This window comes from Malania oleifera, chromosome 7, assembly GCF_029873635.1.
Source record: "Malania oleifera isolate guangnan ecotype guangnan chromosome 7, ASM2987363v1, whole genome shotgun sequence".
NCBI lineage: Eukaryota > Viridiplantae > Streptophyta > Magnoliopsida > Santalales > Ximeniaceae > Malania > Malania oleifera.
This window is the reverse complement of record NC_080423.1, coordinates 2148825-2173908: the sequence shown is the minus strand read 5'-3', so window position 1 is coordinate 2173908 and position 25084 is coordinate 2148825. Positions and strand designations below refer to the sequence as shown.

The following is a 25084-nucleotide window of genomic DNA, read 5'->3' as shown; positions in this document are numbered from 1 at the left end:
TTTCCCCAAATAAGTTGCCAAAACATACATACGATCGTAGCCTACAAGCTTACCGATCCTGATTTCGAAAATGAACTGATATAAATAGAATCCCCTTACCTTAACTTGAATTCCAACTACGAACTCTATGGTCCTCAAAACTATGAACCGAGACTTCGAAACCTACAAACCACCGTACAGTACATGCTTACAATCCGTACTACTACTCATATACTGAATCAGAAATGAAAACCAAGCCTTACCTCGATTTTAGCTCGAAACCCAAAATCCTTCGAAACGAGATTGCGATCTGCTAGAAACGTAGAGAATCCTTTATTGATTCTGGTAGTAACTTCGGATTTGCGATTCAGGCGACAAACGACGAAGCAATCGAGGAGAGAGAGAGAGAGCTTTAAATCCTAGAGAGAAAGAGAGAGAGAGGAAAACCATAACTTAGCCAAGAAGAAACTACAAATATCCTTATAAAGACCTTTGACCCGGGGGATTTCGTTGACGAGATGGCATCCTCGTCGACGAGGTTTTCAAAAATTTCGTCGATGAGACAGCGATTTCATCGACGAATCATGATATTTCCAACTTTCCAGACCTTTCGGCTTTTTCTCGTCGACGAACCTCTGAATTTCGTCGACAATAAGTCTTCTATCTTCGTCGACGAATTATGTTCTCGTCGACGAAGTCTGCAGAATTCCATTTTTACCCCTGTTTTACATAATAAACCCATATCTCACGGTTCGGGTTCTTACAGAGAAGAAGAGATGCTCTGAATTCTAAAGAGAGAGAGAGAGAGAGAGAGAGAGAGAGAGAGAGAGAGAGAGAGAATTTTGATAACTTAGCTTCTAAGCTACCCAAAAGAATATTTATAGCACCTTTGACCTGGCCACCCTCGTTGACGAGGTGACGTCTTCATCGACGAGTCAACGAAGGAAATTCACCGATGTCTCGGTGTCCTCGTCGACGAGCCCGAGATTTTAGGATTTCCCAAAATTTATCGGCTTCTCCTCGTCGACGAACCTCTGCATTTCGTTGCCGAACAGTAGAAGGGTCTTCGTCGGCGAAAACACTGGCTTCGTTGACGAAGCCTGCTCAAATTACGATTTTACCTTTTTCTTATTTATTTATTCCACATCTCACGGGTTGGGTTCTTACAGTTATCGATAGTTATTTTTGAGTTTTAATTTTAATTTTCAAAAATTAAATTAAGACGAGATAAATACATGACTATTACATTCATTTGAAGGTTTCACAAATTTGCACAATCAATTGTAAATGGGATATTGGGGTTTATCATGGAGATGGACAAAAACTAGGAGATGTGCATGTGATAATCCCCTTTTTTCAACATTTATAATGCATACTATTGTTTAAAAATGAATATTTATTAAGTTGTAATGATTAAATATATTATTTCAACATATTAAATTTCATTTAATTTAGTAGTTTGCCTTTTTTGAGAGTGTTGTCTATGACACTGACCATTTATTAGTTATTCTAAATTTATCTTAAAAATGCAAGCAACAATATTTTTTACCTACCTTTGTCTTTCTGTCAGGATATTATTTATTGAAGAGTGTACTTTTAACCACTAAAGATTGCATGTTAGTGTCAATAAATATCATTTATACTTGTCCATCTACCCATTATGGTCTATATTGGTAATTATAAATTATACATCTTGCACTCGGAGTGAAGTTTACTCAATGGTAAAACATACCTCCGTCTGTATCTTTAAGTGAAATATTTCCCCTTCGAACCCACCACTATGGTCAGAAAAGCAGATTAGGGCAAATTATATATAATTAAAAGCTTAATGTTTATTTAGAAAATGAAGGCAAAACAACTATACTCCAACAAGTTCATACAAGAAAAGCTATAAAAATCTCCCTGCGGGGCCTTGGGGTGGGTTCTATGGGGCATGGGGATTAGTCTCAGTTGTGATGCATCTCAGGGTAATTTGGTAGATGCCGGCTGGGAACACCCTGATGATATCCAAAAAAAAAAAAAATACATTCACACCATTCACTATTGAAGGGGGGAAAAGCATCCTAACTTAGCAAGGTTAAGGATTATTCAATAGGTAGTTGATTGGTTTCCTAATAATAAAAAAGGTTTATGTGTAGCCTTAAAAATAATTATGGAGGGGTAAAGGGCGGGTTATAAGCACAGTCGTAAGACACGCTATAAAAATCCCGAGTATCCTCGTGTATATTGAGTAAATTAGTAAAGTAGATAAATATAAAAGATTGTATATTATTGAGAGTGATCTTGTTAGGAGATTGTTTCCATATTATATATATTGTAAATAACTCCGAATCATTCTCTTGAAGCTCATCCTCTTCATCATAAACAATCCGCTTGCCCCCAAAATGACCTGGCCTAAAAATGAAATCTCAATTCATTGGGCCTTTCGATACAATCAAATAGAAAGCCCCAAGGGCGTCATATTCTAGGACCCCAAACTATGTGATTGAATAAATCCTCCTCTATTTGTTGTGGGTCGAGGACTCCCATCGATATTGAGGTACCACAAGCGGTACTTCTTGATACTGTATTTGAAGCAGTTGTTAGAATTCCTTATGATATGCAACTGAAACAAGTTCTTGCTAATGGTAAAAAGGGGGCTTTAAAATAACCTTTCATTTTTAGTATTATTTGGTAATAAAGTGAAAATATAATGGAGAAAAATGAATTTCATTCTTACTTTTCTTTTGTTTATTTTCCTTCCATCAAAATTTTTTATCCAAACGAACCTTAGTGCCATATAATTACTCAGTCACCAAAAGATAAAAGTAATAGAATTAGTTGTCAACTTGCAATAGAAAAAAAAAAATAAAAAAGTAAAGAAAAATTTAGGAATCTCTTCATTTTAATCTTTATATAACAAAATTAAATAAAATTAATCTCAAAAATATTAAAACTAGTGTAAAAAATAAAATAAAATGCCTAACAATTAACAGCTAAGTATTTCAAACCCGAATAAAAAGCTTAAATAGAAGTAAGTAATTTTTAAATCAATTATTTTTTTAATACATGCATATTCTTAGTGCTTATAAGGGCAATTTCATTTTAAAAATTATTAATTATTCATGTATCATGCAAATGATCTTAATATTTTAAATTTAAAGTACTTTTTCTTTGTAATAAAATATAAGAGAGCTTGGTTCTCCTTTATTTATTTATTTTTCTCAACTTCCCCTTTTCGAAAGTAAAAATAAGGTGTAATGCGTTTGGTAAACAATCTTTTAAATATTTTAAGAGACATCTTTAAGTTTTTTAGGAAAATTTTAAAACCTACGAACCTGAAGATTTTTAAAGCTACAAATTAAAAAATTTCCAATAAATTATTCTATTTATTAATTATTATAAAATTATCAATGCAGTAGTCACATAAAATGCATGTACATTTTAGTTCATTTTAAATATATGCAAATGCCTTATAATTTTTATCAATCACTCAAAAGTACTTTTTTCTTTCTAATGATTCTTTTTTTTATTCACCAATAATTGTTCTATATTTTTTAATTAAATTATTACAAAATAATCAGTGCATTGGTTATTTTTCATAAAATGAATATTCATTTTAGTCATTTCAAATATTTGCAAACACATTATAATATATAAAAGAATTGACATATAGGGAAATAATATATGCTATAATTATGAGAGGATTAGAACTCTACAATGGTTTGAGATTAAAAAATAATTTGGAAAACTAAAAAGAAATTAGGAAATTGGTATGAATAATTTGGGTTTGAAAAACTTAGGACACCCACGACAAGAAAAAAAAAGATTGTCAAGAGATACAAATTTCTTAAAAAAAATTACAAAAAACAAAAAAAGAAGTATTCTTTTTTTTTTTTGGATTACGCACCGGATATCCACATGTCCGTTTTACGGTCCACGTGACTAATTCTGTGTCCCTTGAAGTTGACCCCACAACTCCAAAGGGAAGGTAAATTCAGGAGTTCAGGGGCAGAAATGAGCTCAGGAGGGTTTGAACACCTGACCTCATGAGAGGCACTCTCGCAGCCTACACTACCACCTGAACCACACCCTGGGGGTAAAAAAAAAAAAAAAGTATTCTTGATATAGAACAAGGATGGTGAGAGTTCGCTCTATGAGCTAGTGGGGACCGTAGATGGTGAGAGTTCGCTCTGTAAGTCAGTGGGGACCATCAATGGTGAGAGTTCTCTGTGAGCCAGCGGGGACTGTGGATGGTAATGGAGATGTGTCCCGAGAGTCGGGTTGGCTGAACGTCCAACTGTTGCACAGAAGCCGCGTCCGCATCCGGATTTTACTTTGATCAGCGAGACCTGGGGGTGGTGGACGCTGATCCATAGGTTTGGTGCCATACCAGGGGGTCTGAAGTGCTCGTTGGTGGCTGAAGTTCCTATGTACTAAAAAAAGGAAAAAGAAATTAAGGACAAACTAATTATGATTGATGAATCAAAATCATTAACAACAATATCTTGTTAATAGATGATACAAGATTCCTTACAAGTTTACGTACAAATTATAAAAACAAAGAATGTGAAAATTTTTTTTGTATGTGTAAGAATAAAATAAACACTCTAGACAAAAAATTACGGAACAATACTAAAAATGATAAAACCAAATTAATGATCCTTCACAAAAAAACAAGTATCTATGTAAGCTTAGACAAATGGTAGAACGGTAGACAATGAATCAATAAGACAATTCTAAATAGTATACGTTTTGTCTTATGACTCTTTAACATTAATTTTTTTTTCACCTTTTGTCCTATTTTTGAGCGAGTGTGGTTCCCTTTTATTTATTCATTTTTGCTCAACTTCCACTCTTCAAAGTGGAAATAAGGTATAATGTGTTGGCAAACAATCTTCTAAATATTTTAAAAGAATTGTTTAAATTTTATTAGGAATTTTTTTAAAGTTATGAACCTGAAGTTTTTTAAAAACTAAAAATGAAACTTTTTCTGATAAATTATTCTATTTTTTCAATTATTACAAAATTATCAATGCATAAATTAACATTTCATAAAACGCACATCTCAATTTAGTCATTTTAAATATTTACAAATACCTTCTAATTTGTTATCAACCACTCAAAATTAATAGCTCATTTAAATCGATCCCTTATTAGAGATTCATTCTCGAAATCAAGAAAGAGGCAATTTAAGGTAAAGCATTTTAAAACAAAAAAAAAAAGTTGTAATAAATAGTCGAGGGATGTAATTATATATATATATATATATATATTGTTTTTTAAGATCTGTTCAATATTATTTATGTTTTTTATTTTTATTTTTGTGCAATGAAAAATGTAAATCAAGAAATGCATTTGTTACATTGCTAGTTTTTAACAATTAAAAATAATATGATAGTATGAATTTTAAAAATAATTAAAATAAAAATATCCATAATTTTTTAAAAAATAAAAAGAGAAATTTATTTACAAAATATTTTTTCATATATACAATAAAATTGTTCTCATAAATTGAATTTTAAAATATAATAATAAAGAAAATAATTTAACAAATTTTATTTATGTTATAATATTTTTAATTTTTATTATTTTATACTTTTATTATTTTGATCATAATTTTTTAATTGTTATTTCAAATACAAAAATAATATTTGTTTAATAAAAAAAATAATTTATTTTAATTTTAAAAATATTAACTAATGTGTCGTTAGTTCTGACTTTTTTTTTTGACATTCGTTGAGTTTAAACAACGCGGCCGGTTTCTGTAGTTTTCCCAAAAAGAAAAAGAAAAAGAAAAAAAAACCAAGCAGAGAATCGAGAGACACAGACACGCTACCTGCCCTAGCACTCTGCGAAGCTGCGACTGTGCGCAGTGCACGCTCCACCTCGGACCTGCGGGTTTCCTCTGCACCGCCGGACCAGCGACGGCGAGAGGAGTCGCCGGAGTAGGGGCAGAGCATAGGGTTTAAGTCATCGTCGGAGTTTTTAGCTTCTTCAGTTTTTTGACTCCAGTACTTCCTAGCTGGTACATTGATGTATATTCTGTCCATCATCCACTGTGTGTCTTTCTTTTTAGTTTTGCGATCAGAGATTTAGAAAATGCCATAGGAGTTTGCCTGTTCTACATTTTCTACGATATTTCTTCTCTATTTAGCACATATACTATCGTCGCTTTTTATTTTTTCAACCAAATCGACACTGTGTTTTGTGTAAGTAATATTTTGATTGACAGTGATAAGAGATGAAGACAATTAGATAGTTGTTGAAGTTCAAAGATTAAGAATAAATTATTGAAATTTTAATTGTGAAAAATTAATTAATGCTCTTCATCAGAAGCAGAGTCATTTACAATTGGAGTAAGATTCGAGTTAGGTCACGCACATAGTTTTTCGTGTTCCACTTGAAGTGCAATTTTATCAAATTCATGTCGAACACAATTCTTTCTAGGAAAAGGTAGGAATATTTTTGTCCGCAGCTGTGTTTGTGTTTTGTCCACAGTTGTGTTTGTGCTGTATTTAATTTTTATACGTAGGGTAGAAATATTTCTTCTGGGTCTGCTGATTAACTATTTCATGGATGATAGTGGGTCACAATCAAAATTTTGTTGATCAAACAACTCATGCCATTCTGTCATTATGAAATGGAGAAAACCCTAAAATTTAATCCAAAAAATGCAAAAATTCCAGATGGACCAAAAATCTGGGATTGACTCCTAAAACTTACTGAAAACTAGAACTACTCTGGGAAGGAAATTTTTAAATAAATTAATGGATGATATCTCGATCAGAATAACCACTTTGGTGCCTTTGAATACGAGCACAATCAATTTAGCCAGATGACTCAATGCAGTTCAATTATTTGTTCCAAATACCTCATGTACCCTGCTAGTTATAGCTGCTAGGATTTTTGCTGAAGCACCAGGCTATGCAGCTACTTCGCCTTTTGTCCCTCCAACTGCTCTAGAAACTCAGTGGCAACACATTTTGCATCATGAAACCATTGTCATCTTTAGGAGCCTAGAGTTTTGAGAAAGCATAAAAAATTGAGATGGTCCTATCGTTAGAGATACGCATGATTGGAAGCAAAGCAGGCATGAAAATTATGTGGAATTATTTGGGAATTTCCTCAATTATATGCGGCTTATTCCTAATAGTTCACAGAGTCTTGAATTCATTTAACAGAAAGCGCATTACTCGGGTCACTAGACTTTTCATATTCTGTTTGCATATTTTGAGCCTTTTTTATTAGGTTATTTTATTTCACTTTCCATCTAAACTTTCAGTTGAGACCAATCAATATATATATATTTTTTAATGCAGCATTGAAGTACTTATGTGATCCCAGCAATCATGTAAGGAACTGGCTTAATGCTTTATGACTTCAGAGTAGTTAGTGATCTGCAACATGGAAAAAGTATCTCCTGACTGTCCATATCCAGGATGCTTCTTCTGTGTCATGAAGGAAGCAAATCCAAGTAAGCGCAGAGCAAGTATTCTTAAATTTTTCAGGGAACTTCCTTTGCAGGACGATGATGGTCAAGTTCTCCCAATCAGTGGTCTTTGGAACACTGCCATGGCACATCCTAATGACCCCGAGTTTATTGAATTAGGAATATTTGAGTGCATGGCTGCACTAATATGGAAGGGTTTGAAGAACTGCCGCTGGCTTTCTCATGATCAAAATATATATATTCCTTATTATGCGGCACACATCATTGGGTCTTACACGATGAACATGGAAGAGTTTGCTGAAAGTGCTGTGCATGCTGGGGTAATTCCTCCATTAGTTGAACTTCTGAGAGGGAGGCTGACTTGGGTTGAGCAGAGAGTGGCAGTTCGAGCTTTAGGACACTTAGCTACTTATGCCAGCACTTTTCCTGCTGTAGCAAGTCATGGGGAAATCCTTGAACTTTCCATTCAGCTGGCAATGAGTTCATTAGAAATTGTTTACTCTCATTTTTACCAGTATGTTGACATAAGGCTGAGTTATCACTGTGATCTGCTTACACGTGGCATGGGTGGTGTTGAAATGGAGTCAAGAAAGGCAGAGGAATGGGCTAGTCAGTTGCAGTGCTGGTCCCTTCAGCTTATTAATTGCTTTGCATTTAAACCTGAGTTTCTTTCTATTATATGCAAGCCTGAGTTTTTAATGAAGCTACCGGGCATGTGGGGTGGACTTGTTAATGAAAATTCACCAGCTGGTATTGGCTTATTACGAACAATTTGTCATCATAAGCTTGGAAGGGGTCCTGTTGGTAGCTGTTCAGGTATTGTTGAAGCATTGTGTAACATTGCCCGCTCATCAGATGATTGGCAATATATGGCTGTTGATTGTCTTCTATGGTTGTTCCAAGATACAAGTACTTGCCATAAGGTAAAATTCTTTCAACATCTATTCTGTGACTGCAATAGCAAATTTTTATTATTTTCCTTAAAAGTTTTTGATAAAAAATTTTTTTTTTTCCGTAAAATCATGTAGCTACATGGATATTAAACTTGCAAGTTGTAATGGCAAATTGGTTATCTTGGTTTGTTCTTAAAAAAGACTGTCTGTATGCACATTGGATCATTTTGTTGGTATAAATTCCTTTTTTTTTTTTTTAAATAAAATTTAGATCTACATAAATTCTATTTATGATTTTTTTTTCTCTTTTGTTATCGGGTAATGTTCTAACATAGTGATGGTTGATTAACATTGATGTAATGAAGGGAATAGTGCTGTAAATCCATTGCTCTCCAAAAATAAAAATAAAAAAGCCGACATATTATTCCATAGTTCCCATGAAAATAGACAATGTCAAAATAAATTAGAAATTTTCTCTTTATGCTAGTATCAAAGCACGCACATATAAGGCAATGAAGCTTTACTTGACCCTCTTATCTGTAAAAGATCATTAATGTCGATTCTTTCAAGGACTTCAATGCAGACAAAAGCGTTGATTTTGGAGGGCATCTTAGACTTCCAAATAATGAAATTATGACTGGGAGAACCATATTAGGAGGGAAACAAAAATGCGAATAGTTCCTTTGATTAGGATAGTGTAAACATATAGGCTATACTCCAGATTGAAGGGAGAATTATTTTGCTGAAAATCTCTCATTTGAGAACTCTTCTCCTGAGGAATCTAGCAATGAACTCGAATTCTTTCTCTCTCTCCGACTTCTCTAACTTTCAAATCTCTATCATTGAATGCACTATGATTGCGATACATCATGAATCAAAGGGCTCGTTCACTCTAGATAGAAGGGGGAAGACCTTTGATTATGAGATGGGATAAACTGGGGGAGATTTTTTGCTTTGTTCGTTTTTGAAAACAATTAGGTGTGCAATAGGTGGGTGTGGTTATTGTTAATTGCTGCAAACTGGATCTCTGATGGGTTTTAGCAGCTTCTTGGAAGTTTGATAGGGTTTTAGAAGCTTTAGATTGGCAGTGAGTTACTAGATGGTAGTTTGTTCAACAAGGCTAGGAAAGTTTTTGGAGTTAGGGCATGGTTAGAGAGGTAAGAGGTTTTCTACTTATGTTCCAAGAGGGTCTGAAGGTGATGGTTTGCTTTGATCTTGGCAAGAATTTAGCAGAATGGTGAGATCTTTTCTTCCTGATGCTGATGGTAAAGGTAGCAAAAAGATCAATGATAATTGTTCTTCCTGGAATCAAGGGAAGAAATGATGTTGAAGGGGAAGGAAATTTTTGTCAAAGAGTGTGTCGAAGACTGGCATGATAGCAGAAAATAGGCATGCTTGTGTTTGTTGTAGGGGGAATATTCCCACATTCAAGATGGCTAGGGTTTTGATGGAGAGTTGAAGGTTTCAGAGTTGAATATGCGGAAGAGGAGCGTTGGAGGTTGGGTGGTGTGGGCTTGGGTCTCTGATGAATGTTTTGGAATAGGAAGGGACTAGGGAGTCTTTATTAAATTGCTGTTGGGCCAGTCTACTGAGAAAGCCCACAATAAGATTGAAGATACAAATTTAGGCCTGTTTAATGAAGAGGAGACCGGTGCGGTTATTCCTCAGCTGAGCCACCTAAACAGGCTAACCGAAAATACTAATGTTAAAGTCCAAAAGCATGTTATTTTGAAGTAGGGCCATCATTCTTTGTTACCCCTTTTGAACAGAGCCCAAAGTCCTCAAGAAGTTCAAGATGTTCTTGGAATTGACCAAGCTTTGGAGAACCTGGACACAACACTGACAATGAAATGCTGGTCTTTGAAGCAGATTCATGGTGGCCAATAGGGTAGAAGCAGTAGTTTTGGAAAGTTTAGATGGAAAGAGGTGACTATTGAAAGGTTAGTTTAAAGAAAAATGGGAAGTTTGGCTGTTGATTTTGTTTTTTAGAGGGAAAGGTTTTTCGTGTAGAGGAGAGGACCTTCAATGGGTTGTCTGCAGTGTAAAAAGGGATAGGTTTCTCTAAGAATCAAAATTCTTGTGAGGATAAGATTCAGGGTAATGTTGTTGGTTTGGAGGAAATTACTACTGGTTAGGAAGCAACTTCTGATAAATGGGGGTCAAAAGACTTATGCTGGTCAAGAGGCAGTGCAGATGGGCTTCGAATTGAGGAATAAGTTTGATGAAAAGCGAGATTCTTTTGGTCAGAAAACAAAAGGAGTTCTAAAGAGAGATCCAAGAGGTAATTTAAGTGTACTGAAAGAGCAAATTGTTCAGGGGGTGCTAGTAGCGAGACGGTTAGCATTTGCAAGGAGGGAAAAAAAGGTGTGGGAATGTGTTGGCGATGACAATGAAGATATTAGTGATTTTGAATGCGATGGGAGTTTGCTTTTGGATGAGATTCTGGAACAGTATGTCTATGCCTCTGACTCTTCTGATCTTGGGGATTTAACATATGTGCCACCACCTCCAATGGAAGGATTGGAGGGGATTTTTATTTTTAAAGATAATGGTATGGATAAAATGGCACCCCCTAGAGGGTATTTCTGGGAAGGATCCTCAAACTCAGCTTTTGATGGATAGATTGAGTATATAATTGTCTGGTTGTGGAGGAGATGAAGTTCGGCTTGATGGTGGTAAAACTAAGGTGAAGAAGGGTCAGAAGGAAGTGGGAACTAGCTAATATGAAGTGTTCACAATGGGAAGGGCTTAACTAAGATACAGCAGGTTTGGTAATTCAGAATGAACATGGGGATTTCTCTCGTCTTTGCAGCATTTGGTAGCTATTTGGTCTGTTGAGTAGTTTTGGACAGAGATTCTATCTTGTTTTGTTGGAATGGAGATAGAATGGCATTCTTGAATATCATATGGGGCTCTCATTCTCTTATGGGTACCAAGGTCCGAACATAACCATCAAGAACTGGAGTGGCTTTTCATTCCTTCATTTCAATTGATCTTCCAAAAAAGTGTTCTATTGCACTTAGCTTGTGTCCCCACCCCCTCTCTCTTATTGCCTATATTGCTGCATGTCTCCCTTTGTTATTTTTTGTTAATTCAATTGCAGTTTCTGGAAGATGGTCTTAGTGTTAAAGATGTTGTACCTCGAAGTAAAATGTTCATCTCTATGCAAAATCATACCCGTATCCAAAAATGTGGTATAGATATAAATGGTGCATGCTTTTCTTTGTATGATATCAGCTCTATTGGAATGCTAGTAACTGTGGGTTTAGTTCAATGTTACTGAGAACATGGAAAGTTCTGGATCGAGGAATGGGAATGGGACACAATACTCTAAAATGTGATAAGCAAGGGGTATACTTATATATATTGTTAAAATGCTTAATGGTGCTTAAATATTTAAATCGAGTTAGGATATTTCTAGTTTAAAGGAGTTTTTCTTTATTGAAATAGATTAGTAATGGCTGAAAAGACACTCGTAAAATGCTCCACTTTTAGGATATCAACAACAAAAAACAACAAAAACCAAGCCTTAAGTCCCATTGGGCGGAGAAAACGTGCAGATTGCAACCAGAATTCTAAAACAAAGAATTTTTTTTGGTTTTGGGGGGGGGGGGGATACTAAATGTTGAAACTTGGTTACTTGAAAAAAGGCCCCTTCCGACCATCAAGCTGCATAGCAACCTTCTCAACTACATGATGCCAAAAGTACAATAGAGCGTGGATTAGACTTGTGAAAGGCAAATCATGATGAGTAAGAGGCAACTCCTGAATCCTACAGCCAGCAAAAGTTGCAATTATAGCTACATTTTTTAGACTCAAACAAGTGCTAGTGACACTACTTTGGGACATATTGATTTGCATCCTGGAAAGTCACTTAAAAACTTGTAGCAAATATAAACATGAGAAAAACTATCTACATCACATGGCGAGAAGAAAATAATGTCATAAGCAAGCTGTAAATTAGACAGTCACATCCTTAGCCCCCACAAGGTAGTTGTTAGTTTACCACTTGACCTAAAGCTTAAGCTATTAGGTTGTGGGGTAGCAATGTTTGTGAAGCCTTAACACTCCCCCTCACTTGAGGTCATATTGCAGTTGTAGAGATAAAGAAATAATGAATAATACAAAAAAACGATGAATTCCTGCAGCAAGAGTTTAATCCAGTGCATCTTGGCAACCATGACTTGTGGCTTTGTGCCATTTTGTTAGTTCTTGCATGCTGGCTTAAAATACACAAGTGAAATACACAAGGGAAGTCGAACTTGACCCAAAATCTTAAGCCAATAGGTCTTGGGATAATCCACATATATAAACTTCTACCCCACTCTCTTTTCTGATGTGGGACAATTGACATATGTTATTTTTCAACAGTATCCTCCTTGAATGGAAGCCAATCTTGATCACAACTATGGCAAAGGCCAAAGACATGTGTTTGGGTAAAGACTTGGCAGGATGTAATCAATGAAGGGACAGGTTTTTTTTTTCACCCATCCCTGTGGAGGAGGCTAGTGTGAAAGATGTTGAAGCTCAAAGATTGGATAAGATGGGATTATGGTTGGCTGATCTAGCTGGGAATGAAGTTTGCTTGGTTGATAAATCGAAGAAAAGATAGCATGAATTAGCAAATATGCCGAGTTTTGTAAACTATGAAGGGAAGGGTTAAAGGAAGGAATTTCTTGTTTACAGCTTGATAGGTTTTGTTTTGATTTCTTTTCTTTTCTTTTCTTTTTTCTTGTTTTTCTTCTTGCTTTGAGGATCTCTTGTCCTCTCCTACGTTGTAGTTTCTCTTTTTTCTTTCTTTATATTTTTCTTTTGCCATTGGAAAAAAAAGGCCATGGGAGTCCATTTATCAATTGGGTTAGGATTTGTAGGGTCCACCAGTCCTCTTACATAGTTAAGCATCTAAAGTAACACATGCATAATCTCTTAGGCTCAACTTGAACGGTTGAATTATCCACTCTAATACCTTTTTAAATTATCACTTGACCTAAAAGCTTAAGTAGGTTGTGGGCAAACATTTTTTAGGTTCCATCTTGTTCATGGAAATATCCAAAATGAGATCTCTTGGTGTATGCAGTTTGCAGATGATATCATGTTGATCGATGATAGTAGGAGGAAAGTGGAATCTAAGCCAACCTCTAGCTAGGCAGAGCAAGTGAGAGCAATTCTGGAGCAAACCGGAAGGCCTTTTCTCCCGTGAGAAGCAAGATAGAGCTTGACTGCACCAATATGAATATGGGTGAATCCCTAGTTGAGATACTTTCTGGGAAACTCTGGGGAGAATTTCAGAGTGGCTAACTGTTATGCTTCAGTTGCCAAGAGTTGGTGAGAGTCGAAAGGAGAAGCCTCAATGACTTCTTTGACACCTCTCGGTACAGTTGTCTTGCCAGTGAATTTCTTCAGGATGTTTAGAGGGTATTTGGTTTTGTCATAGACGTAATATGGGTTTGTAATCTGAGGACTCTTGGTTTGAGGGGACAAGGCTATCTTTTGGTACATAATCTACTTTATACATATAGTCATGACAATCTAGGCGTAAGGCATATGAAGATCTGGGGGAATAGCTAAGGGAAGGGGATGGAGTCAACATGGTTATAGATGACATGACTTCTTAATTGACACGATCAAAAAGGATAAGTAGGAATAAGATAGAATATATAAAATGTAATTTCAGTGATGTAAGGAGTAGTAATAGAGAGAAGATTAAACTTGGTATGCAAGAGATTAATAACACTAATATGTTTTGATATCTTGGATCTATTATGCAAGCTGAAGGGGAAATTGGAGAAGATATAGTACATAGAATTACAACAGGTTGGATAAAAATGGAGGAGTGCGTTGGGTGTGTTGTGTGATCGTAGAATACCCCTAAACTATAAAGGAAAGTTTTATTAGACGGCTATAATGGCAGCTATGCTTTATAGTTCAGAATGTTGGGCAACTAAGAAACAACATGTACAAAAAATAAAAATTGTTGAGATGTGAATGTTAAGGTGGATGAGTGGTTTAACGTTAAAATATAAAGTAAAAAATGAACATATAAGTAATAATTTAGGCATAGCACTAGTTGAAAACAAGATAAGGGAGGGGTGGGCGGCTTAGATGGTTAGGCATTTAAAACGCAGACCTAGTAGAGCACCTGTGAGAAGGTGTGAGTTAGTTATTGTTTCTGGCATGCAAAGGGGTAGGGGTAGGCCTAAAATAACTTGGAATCAGATAGTGAGGAAGAATTTAACAACCCTTAATCTAATAGAGGAAAACATTCTTAATCGGGTGAATTGGTGGAAAAAGATTCATGTAGCCGACCCCACCTAGTGGGACTTAAGGCTTGTTGTTGTGTCTTGTTCATGGAAATCATGGGAAGCAAGGTACATAATGGAGGACAAGGAGTCCACCTTGGATAACAAAAGATACGAAAACAATAAACTACTAAAAGAACAAGGAAAAACAGTACAAGTATCAATTACCAGAGCACTGCCCTCCAATATCTCATAAGGTCGGACAGTGATAATCCCCAAAAAATTCCAAGAGAATGCACCCGAGGGAATGTAAGGAAAGTCGTTTTATCTCCAAGTAACTATGAGTGGGTTGAGCGACCTTTAAAATCCTAGCATTCCTCTCAATCCACAAGCTCCAAAGGTGATGAATACAGCTGCAAACTGAAGAGCTCTTCCATTTCTATTTTTTTTCCAAAATCCCTAAAGTTGACCAATAACAAGTCTCCCACTTTTCTTAGGGCCACCTAGTCTTCCCCCAAAAGAGAAAAAGGGCATTCTAAAGCTTCAATGCTAACTTGCAATGCACAAAATATGGGCATTTATTTCATTCTTGCATGACACATGAAGCACATGTTAGGACCGAGAGCTTTATGGGGCCTTCTCCTCTAAAGCAAATCTTGCATGTTTTAATGTTTTCTAGCATCATAGTCCACCCGAAAGGTTGAATCTTCTCAAGGACTTTAGTCCTCCGAAGAATGTGGTTCGAAGGAAAAAGGCTGGTGGAAGGAGGTTTTAAAAGGTGAGAGAGAAAGGATTTAGAATTGAATGTACTCGAGGAATCCCCCTCCCACTCTCTTGTCCTCATAAATGGTAGGGACATGATGGTCCAATAAAGAAAGAAGGATAGTGAGCTTTTCGATCTCTTTTTCATTGAGATTTCTAAATAGATGTAAATCCCAAGATAAAGGACCCCCCTTATAAGAAATGAAGGAGTTGATGGGAGTGTTATGTAGCAAAGGAAGCTTGAACGAGGAAATTTCAACTCCAACCAAGACTCCCCCACCCACACATCCTCCCATAAGTGAACTTTTTTTGCCATTACCCACTTTGAACTGGATAAGAGGAAAGAACAAACAAGCTACCTAGGACACGAGTTTCTAGGGACACATGTGAGAGGTATGCCATTGCCTCCCGCCCCATTTGTTATTTGATCCCATACTTGCTCTTAATCGCATTATGCCATAGGGAGTCAACTTCCAGAGGGAATCTCTAAAGCCATTTGCCTATAAGGGAGATGTTTTTAGATACCACATTCTCGATGCCCAGATCCTCTCCCCCAAACTTAGGTTTGTTGACCACATCTCAATTGATTGGATGGTCCCTCCTACCCTCTCGAAACCTGACCAAAGGAAATCACACATCAACCTTTGTTGCAATTTGGCTACTTTTGAGGGATTCCTAAATAAGGAGAGATAATAAATAGGAAAGCTATAGAGTCGGGCATTAATTTAAGTGGCTCAGCCCCCAAGAGAGAAATAAACCCTCTCCAACCCTCCAATCTCCTAGCCCCCGTTTGTAGCACAGGATCCTAGAAGACTTTAGAGTTTGTTGTCCTTCTTAAAGGGAGATCAAGATAGGATAGGGGCCATGCAAGGGATTGGCAATCTAGTAGCAAAGTAAAATTTTGAAGAACTCTTTCTCCCCTATATTGATGCTTGCCATCCCACTCTTGGGCATGTTAATCTTTAATCCCACGATTTGCTAAAAAATTTTTAGCAACAAAATGAGGCATGAGTTTTGCAAAATTGTCCTTGATAAGAAGTAGGGTGTCGTATGCAAAGTGCAAACTAGAGGCAAGAGATCTCCACTTCCTCCCTCTCCACATGCAAACTATTGATAACTCCCCTACATTGAGCATGGAGAAACATCCTACTTAGGGTGTCGATAGCTAGAGTGAACAAGAATGGGACGAGTGGATCCCCTTGGTAAAGACCCCTAGAGGCCCTAAACTTTTCTCTAGGTTGACCATTTATGAAGACAAATGAGTTGAGCTAAGGCTCTCCTTAATTCACTTTCTCCATTGGTCCCCAAAGCTTGTTTTACCCAGCATTTTATCTAAAAGACCTCAGTTGACCCTATTGTAGGCTTTCTCAAAATCCACTTTAAAGAAAAGCCCCTTCACAAATCTAAGTATGTTGGCAAGACCTTTAGATAGGATTTTGTATGGGCTAGTAACAAGGCTTATCAGTCTAAACTCTAAAGGCCTTGACTGTTCTAGTTCTCTCCTTTTTGAGGATGAGGGTGACAAAAGTGGTATTTGCACTAGTATTGACCATACCCTTATGATGGAATTCATTAAATTTTTTTTTTTTTTGGATATCAACTTCTAACACTCCCTAGCTGGTCTGAAAGAACCAATCAAGAAGTTGCCTGGGTCTGGGGTCTTATCTCTACACATGTCAAAAACAAATTTTCTACTTTCTTTGACCTTAAAAGGCCTTTGTAGCCACTGAGCAGAACTCTTTTGGATGGGACTCCAATCCAGGCCTTCCACTATCAATCTATTTGGATCTCCTTAGAAAATAGAGTTTTATAGAAGTTTGTAATCTCAACTCCAATATGAGATTGACCCCTCAAAATCTAAGATCAGCTCCTTGATGTAACATTTCCTCCTCCTTCCATTCGCTACCCAGTGTAAATGACCAAAATTATAGTCCCCCTCCTTTATCCATTTAGACCTCGACGTTTGAAGCCAACGCATATCCTCTCTATGAAAAAATTTCGAACTCGTTACTAACATTGGCCCTCCTGCTTTTGTCCTCCTCCTTGAGAAGGCTGCACCATTCTAGCCTATATTGCAAATTTTAGTGAGGATACTGTTTTTAGCATATGTGACATTTTCAAGCCTCTTTGTTCCAATCTTTCAGCATAGATTTCATCATCTTTATGAATTTAAAGTCCTCCGACCCCTCCACTTGGCACTCGCTCCACCAACCATTGACCCTCTCCCTAAAGGAAGAATGAGTTAATCACATGTTCTCAAAAATGGAAGGGACTGGGGGCCACGTCATTATGTTAGACTCTAAAAGGAGAGGGCAGTGGTTAGAAATGGGTCTAGGGAGGATTTGCTGAATGAGATGACAAACTCGCTCTCCCACTCATTACCAAATAGGAATCTATCAATGAGGAAGCAAGCACGTCAATCCACAGAAATCTCTAGGTGACACTACCATTATCAATAGGGATATCTGTAAGCCTACAATCCTGGATAAAGAAGTCAAATTTTCTCGTACTCATGGAGGTCCTAAGTTTCCCTACACCTCTAATGTCAAGAAGGTTGGACAGAGAATAGGGCCCCTCAAGGATTTTCTTAAAGGATGCTGTTCTAGTACCCCAAACGATAATTCGACCCCTAGATGCCCCCGACGGAGGAAGACAAACCCAATCTTTGTGTCTACTTTCCAAAAAATTTCTCTCATGAGGGAATCAACGTTCCTCAGCTTAGTTTCCTGGTGGAACAAAATATTAGGGGTTGCCTTTGAAACAAGCTCCTTAACCACTCTCCTCTTGGCTCAACTACCTAGACCTTTAATGTTCCAAGAAAGGATCTTCATTTTGCATACAAAGGGGCCCTATATGACTAACTACCCTTGTTATATTTTAAATCGTTGAAGCGACCCTCCCCAACTAATGGGACATAAATTGTTTACAAATATAATAATTTTCAAAAATTTTACTCTAAGCAAAAGTTTGTATTATTCCATCAAAATGGAATATGATAAGAATATACGTAAGCATGGTAAATATTGAGTTTGGGAGTATGAATAGGTGACTTGGAAGAAGGGGAGGAGTTACATGTTCTCTGTGTGTTCTCTTTGCTCTTCTGTATCTCCTCATGCAGAAGGTGACTTCCCCTAGAACCATCAGGGGTTGGAAGGTTCTAAGTTCGTCCATGGGTTGGTTTATTTGCCTGCGAGGCAGATTGAAATGCAATCTTAACCCGTGAGAATTAGGGAAGAGAGTTTTTGGTTGGTGAGTAGGGGTTATAGGTGCAAAAGAGCTGAGAAAACAGCATTCACTTTTATTTTGCTTGTTGAACAGAATAAAACTGAATGTTCATTAGGTATTCATCCTTGTAAAGCACAAGAGGACTGCACTGGTTTTGCAAAGATCTCCTCATAATATCTATACATGACATGTTTTTGTTAGGAGATGAACATTACTCCAATACATTTAGAATGAGTATATTTTTGAAACCTCTATTTAGAATTCAAAAAGGATTTTCCCGTATGAATATCTGTAGTCGCTTGTCTGTAGGTATGCAGCTGTGTCCTATGCTATTTTCCTTGTTTAAAGGTTCATTAGGTTATGCCCAAGAAGGTAAGAATGTGCAGTGATGTTGGTATGGAGATGCAAGTGCAAAAGTAAGAAGGAGCTGTTGCTTTTCCTGAGCTGTTGCTTTTCCTTTCTTGTGTTATCTTCTTCTTCTTCTTCTTTTGTTTTTTAATGAATTTCTTTTTTCTATCAAAAAAATAAAATTGCAGGAATGAGGCGTGGATTTTGGCCCTTCTGTGAGTTTTGTGGTGTCTTTCACAAGAAATGAATAGTAAGGGTTTTTGATGATAAAGAATTGTCAGTAGTGTTTTTAACAGGAATAGTTTTGAGATTTTTATTTCTTGGGTTATGGGGTACACTGACTTTAATTCTTTTCTTATTATTATCTTCTGGGTATTTTGTGTATAACCCCATATTCTTGATGTATATTTTTCTGTTTTCATATAGTCTAGTGATATTTCATTAATAAAAAATGTCAATGAATCAATTTAACTTGTCATGTATGATATATAAGAGGAAGTCATTGAGGCCTGTGGTTCCATGTAGACAGTAGACTACTATTTCCTTTTTTTTTTTTTTAAATAAAGCTTATTTTTAAAATTTGACATTGTTCCTGCTTTAAAAAATGCAATTGGTGTTGCATTGTACTTTTAAAGATATTTTTCTAGCAAGCATGATGTTATTTATGCTGCTTTGCATTTCCTTTGAGGGCTATCTATTTGAAGAGAGTCGATAAAGAGTTAGATAATGACTTGTATTCAATTGAGTCAGTAAGGAAGAGGCGTATCTATTGCTGAATGAGTTAAGGGAGCATGGGGATGAGCTGGTGTCACTGAAAACCTTTTTAGGTGTATTGAATATCTTTGGTGGGTGTTTTCCTGAAGTGGACAATGGGGTTGATCTGCTGAATAGGCAGATAATGTGCATCATGTCATGATGGTTGATCCATTATGTGGTGTTAGGGATACTTGGGATCCTCAGTCTTTGTTATACATTTTGGGCTTTAGGTATGTGTCATACTTCTCAGGAGGTGAGAGCAGCTGAATCCCCTAGACCTTGGGGAAGGGAGAGGAAAAGATAAAGGTAGAATAATTGCAAAAATTAGCACTTTCTATAAACTATGGGGGATTAAAGGTAGGAAGGGAGGAGCTAGTAAAGTATTAGGTCGTGGATCTAATGCTGGTGTTTTAGGGATCTTGGGAATCCTAAGAAACATTCCAAGGCTAGGGAGGTTTCTTTTTAGGGCTTCTCCTACATTGTTCTGATTTAAAAGTCCAAGTTAGACGTGGTTGATGGATTTTTGGTTTGGAGTATTTGGGGATCCAGGTTTAACGGTGGTTTACTTCTCCTAATCTTGCTAAGCTTAGAATTTTCCTTTGGGATAAGCTGTCTGCTGTTTGTGATCTAAGAGGCTTTGGGATGGACACTTCAATATCAGCAGCACCTTGTATGAGACTATGGAAAGTTCCCAGATAGCTTCTAGTAGGGGAATTTGATAGTTCTATCAGGAAGTTTGATTTGTGTGACATCTAATATTCTACTGCTTTATTTACTTGGTTTGTTGTGGGTACTTGGTAAATCCACTTCTATCGATCGGGTTTTTTTACAACTCAATACAAGGATGGTTCCCCTAATCTGACACCTGGAAGTGCTTTTTGCCTAGGGTGGTTTCAAATCATTCTCCTAATGCTCTCAAGTCTAGTAAGTTGAGATGGGGCTTCATTTCATTTGGGTTTGAGAACATGTGGTTGGTGGGTAAATGGTTATGGACCTTACGGTACTTTCTTTTGGAATCTGAGCCCCTTTGGCAGTTTGGTGTAAGATGATTTGTAGCAAGTGTGGTATCTAGGAGAAAGATTGGGATGTTAAATAGTATTAATAGCACCCATATGACTCCTTGGAAGTTTATATCTTTCAGATCTTTTCTTTCCTTGCTGAAATTCAAGGTTGTTATTGCTTAGAAAATTTAGTTTTAGGCAGATCAGCGGATTTAGGATGCTCCTTTATTATATTCTTATAATCACCTTAATCATCTTTCTTATTTTCATAATGCTCCTATTTCCTATTTTCTTGTTTCTGAAGTGGAACTTCCATACTGCCTCTTGGAGTTTTTAGTTTGGTAGGAAATTGAATGAGGGGGAGACATGTGATGAAAGAATAAGCCAAGGGTTTTTATGTATGATATTTGTGAGATTTTCTTGAAAATTGTTTTTAAATCTTGCTCCTGATGGAGAGAAGATCTATTGAATTCCTTTATCTGCTAAGGCTAAATCACGCTCCAAAAGTTGGACTTTTTACTTGATTTGCAGTCCTTAATAGGCTCAATAGTTAATAACAATGATATGCTATTAAGAAGAAGACTTAACAAACCTCTATCCACTGATGTGTGTGTACTCTGTTATCAAAGTGGGAGCCAAATGCTCATGTCTTTTTTTGACATTTTTCTTGGTGTATTTGGAATAAGCTGTTCGGAGTTTTTGGGGAGCAACTGGTTTGCTTGTTTTTTTTTTTTTCAGGTTTCTTTCTTCATAAATTTATTGGTTTTTGTGGTGGCAAGAATGGGAAAGTTCTTTTGGAAGAGTACACCTGTTTTAGTGTCTTTTCTTGGAGCATTCTGTTGGATTTTTTAAGGGCTAGGTGATTTCTGTTGGGTTGGTCTGCATAAGTTTGGTTTTTAGTGTTGGTTTTGATGATTGATTGATGGCTTTTTCGAATGAGTGCCTATGGTGGATTTGCAGAGGTATTGAAAAACATTGCTTCATTTGTGTTCTACTTCATTTGTCTTTTTATTTTGGCTAATTTAGCAGTATTTCTTGTCATTCTTTTTGTACTTTCTTCTTCCTTAATAAATGGCTTATACTAACTATTGAGAGCTATTCATAAAGGTAAAGACAATTGGAATTCTAATTAATTTTTATTTGTTTATCTTTTTTTTTTTTTTGTGCAAATACAAAAATTGCTACAAAAGAAAAATCATGTATTCTCGCTACCAAAAGTACAATTAGTTTTATGAAGAGGGAAGACAATCTCTAGAATCCTAGAAACCTTAATTATGATTTTAGAAGTTTTCTCGTGTCATTACAATTAGTTATTTTCCTTCTAGTATTAATTTTTAATGCTTCCTGATTTGTTGGAAAGGTGATTGATAAGGCAGTTTCGGTGCTAGTAGACCTTTCGGAGATCTCAACTCTTGGGGACCACAAAAAACTTGGGGATTCTATTGTTAATGTTCTTCAGGAATGCATCCAATCACAAGGGGCAGGACGTATCACTAACCGCACAAAAGAGCTGATTGAGGAAGTTTTAAATTCCAGACAGAGATTGAAATGGGAAAAGACCATGCCAAAAGAAGATCTCCATATTAAACAGGCAGCTGCACTTGTTGTCAAGCTTGAAGGAAATTCCTTGTTCTCGTCAGGAAATATATCTGGAGCTGCATCAAAATACTCAGAAGCACTGGCATTGTGCCCAATGAGGTCCAAAAAAGAAAGAGTTGTGCTGTACAGCAATCGAGCTCAGTGTTATCTTTTGATGCAACAACCCTTGGCAGCCATAAGTGATGCTACACGTGCACTTTGTCTCCATAATCCTCTTAATCGTCATGCCAAAAGCCTTTGGAGACGAGCTCAGGCTTATGACATGCTTGGGTTAGCCAAAGAGAGTTTGTTGGATGCCATTTTGTTTATAAATGAGTGTTCTCAGTCGAATGACCCTGATCTCTCCTTGAGGCAAAACAAGGTTCCTGATTATGCTGAGCGATTAGTTAAGAAGCAGATGCGTGCTGCTTGGTTATTCAGGGATGCAGCTATTAAACATGGAGGTGTCCACTGTGAGGGTGATGCTGGTGATATCTATGGTCCAGAGACTGATGATTCTGAATGGGAGACTGCGAGTGAAAGTGATGGAGAAAATGATGGAAGAGATGAAATTGGTGGTGATGATTGTGAATGGAAGAATGGGGATGATAGGAAAGACAAGTATGATAAACCTTCTGTTAAAGGTACCATGATTCAACATTTTTAGTTCTAGATATATATTTTGTTCATTTGTGCACATGGTGATTTACATTTGTGGAAAAATATTGAGACAGCTATTGCTTGCCTTTGAGTCTTTAACAAAATTAATCTGCTTTGATAAAATCATTTGAAAATATAAAAGTTAAGTCTAAATGAAAAGGGGACATAGGAGAAGAATTATTCTGGTTCCAGTTGGACATGCTGGAACTTATAAATTTTTAAAGAAACTTCATTTATTATTATTATTATTATTTTTTGTGGGGAAGGGTGCACGCACACACAAATTGATGGGGGAGGAGGAAGGAGAGATAGATGGGAAAGCCAAGAAAAAATTGACAATGATGAAAATATCATGACTAATTTATAGAGAGGAGAGACATGGGATTGGAAAAATTCAAGAAAAGTTTGATATGAGAAATTCACAGGTAGTTTAGAGAGTGCGAGATGGAAATTTCATGAGAAGTCATTAGTTTAGAAAGAGAGATGAAAAATTCAAGAAATGTTCAACAAATGACGCAAAAATTATTAGTTTGAAATATGATTTAGAAACAATCCATTTGCATGTTCCTATTATTGAGAAAATTCTAATTCGTGTAAATTAGAATTTGGGAAATTTGAGATGTAGAAAATTTCAGTATGAAAATACCGTGCACAAGTGCACATGTCCAAGCATGCAATTTGTTGGAATGTACACCCTGATGCATGCTTGTCCATGCACCCATTTTTTTTTTGAGTAGTTATGTTCTTAGTGCTCATTTGGCTATATTCTGCTTGGTTGCAGACTTTACCACCCTTGTGTTAGTCTTGGCATGTTGCTGAATGAAGCCATGCATTGTTCTCAATTGCATTTTTTGTAGATTTATTTCCTGGCAAAAGCTTTCCTTTTTTATTTGTGGATGAGGTTGGACAGTGTACTTGTACAGGCAATCCTTCATCCACAACCTTATTTTGTGCACCTACGATTTGCTTACTTTCCTGCCAAGGCAGGCTGTTACTGGATGTTGGCAACCTGCATCAAGTTTCATTGAATGATAGCAGAAGTTTTTAAATTGGACAATGACAAGATGTGATGGAAGCTGTCGCAGAATTATTATTAGCTATTTACAAAATAAATATTGATTTATTGCTTTTTACATATTTATCCTTATAAATCTGCATAATTTGGTTTGGATTCTTCCTAGAGAATTATGGGTTAACTATGAAACTTGAGCACGACTGCTCTGTTTACCACATACTTTGCATCTGCATGGTTCAAAAACCAATATTCAATGTCAGTCATTATTTCCGTAAAACCTACTGAAATTAATAAAGTTACTTAGCAAGTGTTTTTTGTCTGTGTTTGTGTTTGTGTGTCGTGTTTGCTTTGTTTTTTCGGTTTTTTGCTTTTGTTTTGTATTCTTTGTGGCGGGGGAGGGTCAAAGAATTCAAATCCACCTGTGTATAATCACCAAAATAAAATATTTTTCAGTTTTTTTTCTCACATATATGAATAGCGGCCCTTCTTATGTTGGACCTTCTGTTTGGTACAGACATAAAGCATGGATACAATATGCAGCTTGTGGAAGATGAGCCATGAGCGTAAGACCAGGGACGCTTCTCTTGAAGTGCAAACATGGGCAGATGATGATATAATGGAATCAGGAAGTTTGCTGCTTTGGCTGTGGTATCACATTCAGCTCCTTGGCCTCCTTGAGCTCACCCCACCATGTGCATAACAAGCAGTTTCATTGGAAGCTGTTGGGAGCTGAATCTGTCTGTTTGTGTTCTAAATAAATCCTTTTCTACGCGTAAGTGTTTTGTGTGTATGTGTGTGCGTGAAAAAAATTCAACTGGAGAACAGAATGTTTAGGGGAGGTAAGGCCTTGTTCTCCCCTCTTTTTTTTTTTTTCCCTTTTTTTCCTTCCTCTTTTTTGGGGGTGAGTAATTTAAGAAACTGGTGTATAGAGAACGTTTCAAGGGCTTTTGATTTTTGAACCATCCGTCCTTTTCTAGGGGATTCTGATTTTTATTCTTTGAATGGCAATTGTGATTTTTTTTGTTCTTTGTTAACTGCCTCAAGGGAATCAACAAGTATTTTTCGTTTCTTGTCCTTTTTCTTCTTCTTCTTCTTCTTCTTCTTCTTTGCTTTTTTGCTTTTTTGATTGGTTGTGTGGTTTTCCCTAGGTGATTTTTACAGTGTGGGGTAGCCCCATCATGTAGGGAGCAACCCTG

At 36.5% G+C, this 25084-nt stretch overlaps 1 protein-coding gene across 1 annotated transcript; it reads left to right on the top strand.

Annotated features, from left to right (window-relative positions):
* The first annotated feature begins 5684 nt into the window (after positions 1-5684).
* LOC131159734 (uncharacterized) lies at positions 5685-24916 on the top strand. The gene is made up of 4 exons (XM_058114875.1): positions 5685-5986; positions 7281-8334; positions 21996-22857; positions 24403-24916. Exons 2-4 carry the CDS (start codon positions 7366-7368, stop codon positions 24447-24449), a joined length of 1878 nt encoding a protein of 625 aa, XP_057970858.1. The 5' UTR covers positions 5685-5986; positions 7281-7365; the 3' UTR covers positions 24450-24916.
* The last annotated feature ends 168 nt before the right edge of the window (positions 24917-25084 follow it).

Bases quoted from the DNA above. Each gene is read 5' to 3' on its own strand.
- LOC131159734 (XM_058114875.1), top strand. From the start codon at position 7,366: ATGGAAAAAGTATCTCCTGACTGTCCATATCCAGGATGCTTCTTCTGT. The intron at 8,335-21,995 runs GTAAAATTCTTT...TTTGTTGGAAAG, and splicing joins ATACAAGTACTTGCCATAAG to GTGATTGATAAGGCAGTTTC. The intron at 22,858-24,402 runs GTACCATGATTC...TGTTTGGTACAG, and splicing joins TGATAAACCTTCTGTTAAAG to ACATAAAGCATGGATACAAT.